This window comes from Solanum stenotomum, unplaced genomic scaffold (genome assembly GCF_019186545.1).
Source record: "Solanum stenotomum isolate F172 unplaced genomic scaffold, ASM1918654v1 scaffold6652, whole genome shotgun sequence".
NCBI classification, from domain to species: Eukaryota; Viridiplantae; Streptophyta; class Magnoliopsida; order Solanales; family Solanaceae; genus Solanum; species Solanum stenotomum.
Genome location: NW_026036300.1, coordinates 1 through 4,704, shown reverse-complemented (window position 1 = coordinate 4,704; position 4,704 = coordinate 1). Strand labels below are relative to the sequence as shown.

General features: G+C 34.6%; 1 protein-coding gene and 1 pseudogene across 1 annotated transcript; both read left to right on the top strand.

Annotated features, from left to right (window-relative positions):
• The first annotated feature begins 793 nt into the window (after nt 1-793).
• LOC125852898 (premnaspirodiene oxygenase-like) lies at nt 794-2,930 on the top strand (annotated as a pseudogene).
• A 647-nt stretch (nt 2,931-3,577) lies between these two features.
• On the top strand, nt 3,578-4,168 carry LOC125852895 (premnaspirodiene oxygenase-like). The gene has a single exon (XM_049532572.1). It carries the CDS (start codon nt 3,578-3,580, stop codon nt 4,166-4,168), a length of 591 nt encoding a protein of 196 aa, XP_049388529.1.
• The last annotated feature ends 536 nt before the right edge of the window (nt 4,169-4,704 follow it).

Here is a 4,704-nt window from a genome sequence, read left to right as displayed (position 1 = left end):
TCATGAATTTATACCGAAGGTTCTTGAAATCTTCTAATTACATAGAGAATATAAAATAACCAAGTAAGAATCAAGCAAATCTTAGAGCAATATAATAAAAGTTTTCTTAAGCAATTCTTTTGTGTCTTTCTTTCATTCAACATTACCTTAGCAATTTAGAATAAAAAAGGTTTACTTGCACTGTTGCACACTCTGTGCTTAGTAGATCTAGTGTTAAAAGGATTTACTTGAGCCAAAAGATTCGTGAGCGAGTTGTCTAATGCAGCACAATGTGCTAAGTAGATATAGTGTTAAAAAGGTTTACTTCAGCTTGTAAGATCGTGAAAGGTTCATGAGCGAATTGTCAAATGCTGCACGATGTGATTAGTAGATCTAATGTTAAAAAAAATTACTTGAGCTTGCAAAATTGTGGAAGATTCGTAAGCGAGCTATCAAGTTCAAGTCTTTTTTAAAATTTAACTATGTTGGAAACTGTTATGTGATTTTGACACCAAATATGAGCAATAAAAAATCTGGGATATGACGGTTTAACTTATTTAATCAGCTAGCAAACCTATGGTATATCTATTTAAGTATTTAACTTTTCTTGTATATAAGTATCNCAAGTCTTTTTTAAAATTTAACTATGTTGGAAACTGTTATGTGATTTTGACACCAAATATGAGCAATAAAAAATCTGGGATATGACGGTTTAACTTATTTAATCAGCTAGCAAACCTAAGGTATATCTATTTAAGTACCTAACTTTACTTGTATATAAGTATCCAATTTATTCAACTTTTACTTGAGTTCCTGCTCAGTATAGAATTATGGAGATTCTGCACTTCCATTTCAATTCTGTTTCATTCTTGCTTTTCTTTTTCCTCCTTTTAGTTATTTTCTTTCGAAAATCGAAAAAAAGTAACCAAAGATTGCCACCAGGTCCATGGAAATTGCCTATTATTGGAAGCATACATCACCTTATTGGAGCACTTCCACATCATGTTCTTAGAAATTTATCCAAAAAATATGGATCTCTAATGCACCTGCAGTTAGGGGAAATTAATGCAGTTATTGTATCATCTCCACATATGGCAAAACAAGTATTAAAAGTTCATGACCTTTCTTTTGCAGCAAGGCCAGAGCTTATAGCATCTGATATAGTCTTTTATCGTCAAAAAGACATTTTATTTGCAAAATATGGTGATTACTGGAAACAGATGCGCAAAATATGCATTTCAGAGTTACTTAGTACAAAGATGGTCAAGTCGTTTAGTTTAATTCGACAAGATGAGGTTCATGATCTTGTGGCATCAATTCGCTCTATGCCAAATGTTGTAGTTAATATGTCTGAAAAGGTTCTTAGACTTACTAGCTCTATTTTATGTAGATCAGCTTTTGGGAAAGTATGGGATGATAGAGATTATTTGTTGATGATCATGAGGGAAGTACTAGCCTTATTAGGCGGATTTGATGTGGCTGATTTTTTCCTTCTTGGACATTACTTCACGAAATTAGTGGAACGAGAAGCAGATTGATGAGTATGCATAAGAAGATTGATGTAGTATTGGAGAAAATTATTCATGAACATAAAGAGAATCAACCAAATGAGGAAAAGGGCCACGGTGAGTTTGGGGGTGAAGATTTGATTGACGTTTTACTCAGAGTTATGGAGAATGGTGAACTTCGATTTCCATTCACAAATGACAACATCAAAGCAGTCATTCTAGTAAGTTTGGTTCTTCACTCATCAAAGCAATCATTCATTTAGAGAGTCTTGTTCATGTTTACACTTATTGTGCCACATAAACTAAGACGAATGAAAAAAGAGTGAAAGTTTCTTAATCTTAAAATCATTCACATATTACCTCTCTCATGTTTTAACTGTTTGATATAACAGCTGTTTCTGTTATCAGGAGAGGAGCAGATTAAGAAACATGTAGAAATCTTACCATCTTTCATTTACTTGTTGGTATATCTATCATTATTTTTTTATAACTGTGGTGTCTGGGTCAGCTTACACGCACCTTGACTGATTCCACGGGATACCTGCCACCAGAAACAGGTACTAGCTAGGTAACTCTGTCCACCAAGCCTAGAACAAATGGGAAGTCGTTCTTTTGTAGTGGCATAATGTTACATAGAATGGGATGTACAAAGGTTTTCCTAAGTTCCTAGCTACCTCAAGTGGTAGTATTTGTTAGGTCCATCGTTTGGCTAAATCATATATTAATAGCTGAACTTCAATGTTGTAGGACCTGTTCTTCGGGGGAACTGAAACTTCATCAGTAACAATACAATGGGTGCTGTCTGAACTGATGAAGAACCCGAATGTGATGGCCAAAGCACAGGCAGAAGTGAGATGTGTCTGTAAAGGGAAGAAAGATTTGAATGACAATGATGTCGAAGAGTTGAAGTATCTGAAGTTAGTAATCAATGAAACACTACGGTTACACCCTGCATCTCCTCTTTTAGGCCTTAGGCAATGCAGAGAGGAAACAAAAATTGATGGATACACTATTCCTCTTAAAGCTCAAGTGGTTGTTAACGGTTGGGCTATTGCAAGAGATCCTGAAAGTTGGGACGACCCTGAAACTTTTGTGCCAGAGAGATTTGAAAACAGTTGTGTGGATTTTAACGGAAATCATTTTCAGTATATTCCGTTTGGTGCAGGAAGCAGGATGTGTCCAGGAATGCATTTTGGTTTAGCTAATGTTGTGTATCCGCTAGCACAGTTGCTTTATCACTTCGATTGGAAACTTCCTTATGGACAACAACCCGAGGATCTGGATATGACTGAAACACTTGGAATATCTGCAACTAGAAAGAATGATCTTCACTTGATTGCCATTTCACATGATTAAAATGTCATTATCATATATATAGTTTAATGATGCCTACTTTCTTATTCAGACTCTATGTAAAGTTGTATTTCAATCTTTCTAAGTTTATCCCCTAAGAAAGTAATAAATCCTATTTTATCTTTCTAAGAGCATAATTAATCTTGGTTGGAATTATACAGAAATACTGTTATGTGATTTTGACACCAAATCCAAGCAACTATCATGAATATACATTGATTACCTCCTCATTTGTTCATTGAGATTGCCAAATTATATTGATAAAAGATATGAGTAATATGACAGTTAACTTATTTAATCAGCAATAGTATCTGAAGCATATCGATTAATCGACATAACTTGTTTTTGCTTTGGCGTCTCTCTAAAATTGCAGTCATGGTAAAATCTTTGTTTATTTAATCATCAGGGACTCACAAGCTCACGACTTTTCAACAAATCAAAGTAGAAAAGGGAAGGCTTGTTATTCAATAGTATAACATGACTAATATATTTGTGTCAACCAAGGTGCATGTGGATCTATTCAAATTGATTTGATCTATATTGGAACAATACAATATAATATAACGGATAACCAGGAAATTAGGAAAACAAATAAAAGTGAGACCTACAAGTCAAAAGTTTGCACTACTACCTACCGGCAAAATATGGCACATCAAATAAAAGTGAGACCTGCAAGTCAAACCCGTATATCTATTTAACCTCCTAATTTTTCTTGTTTTCCTGCTCAGTGTAAAAACATGGAGATTCATTTCAATTCTGTTTCATTCTTGCTTTTCTTTTTCCTCCTCTTAGTTATTTTCGTTCGAAAATCGAAAAAAACTAAGCAAAGATGGCCACCAGGTCCATGGAAATTGCCTATTATTGGAAGCATTCATCACCTTATTGGAGCACTTCCACATCATGTTCTTAGAAACTTATCAAGAAAATATGGACCACTAACGCACCTGCAGTTAGGGGAAATAGATGTGGTTATTGTATCGTCTCCACATATGGCAAAACAAGTACTAAAAGTTCATGACCTTTCTTTTGCAGCAAGGCCAGAGCTTATGGCATCTGATAGAGTCTTTTATAGTAAAAATGACATTGTATTTGCAAGATACGGTGATTACTGGAAACAAATTCGTAAAATATGCATTTCAGAGTTACTTAGTGCAAAGATGGTCAAGTCGTTTAGTTTAATTCGACAAGATGAGGTTCATGATCTTGTTACATCAATTTGTTCTACGCCAAATGTTGTGGTTAATATGTCTGAAAAGGTTCTTAGACTTACTAGCTCTGTTATATGTAGATCAGCTTTCGGAAAAGTATGGGATGATACCAAATTATGATTTATATTTTGACATTAATATTTGAATAGATATTTTGATATTTGAGGATATTTTCATTCAGTCATTCAAGTGATCACTAGTGTTATACCGAGTGAAATACTATGACATTAGAACTTCTCGTTATAATAACTAGAGCCGTCAAAATGGGCTTAACTCATGGGGTGGCTCAACCCAACCCATTATTGGGATAAGATTTCTCAAGCTCATTTAAAACTAAGGCTTATATGCCCAATCCATATAAGCCCTTGGCCCTTGAGGATTAATCGGGGCAGGGCAGGGGTCGGCCCATGGCCAAAACTATTTATTTAAGGGTAACTTATAGAAATCTCCTTATTGTATGTGATAATTACTTAGAGGGATGTTATGATGTAATATTATGAATCTTACCAAATTTTGGTGAGTCTAAATACATGAACTCAAAATTAGGTGTAATTTGTTCTAGATACACTCTATCCAAGTGAGATTCACATATATCTAGGATACATAGACAAATCTCGCGCCCTCGCCTTGTAACATCCGGCAATTTGAAATAACTA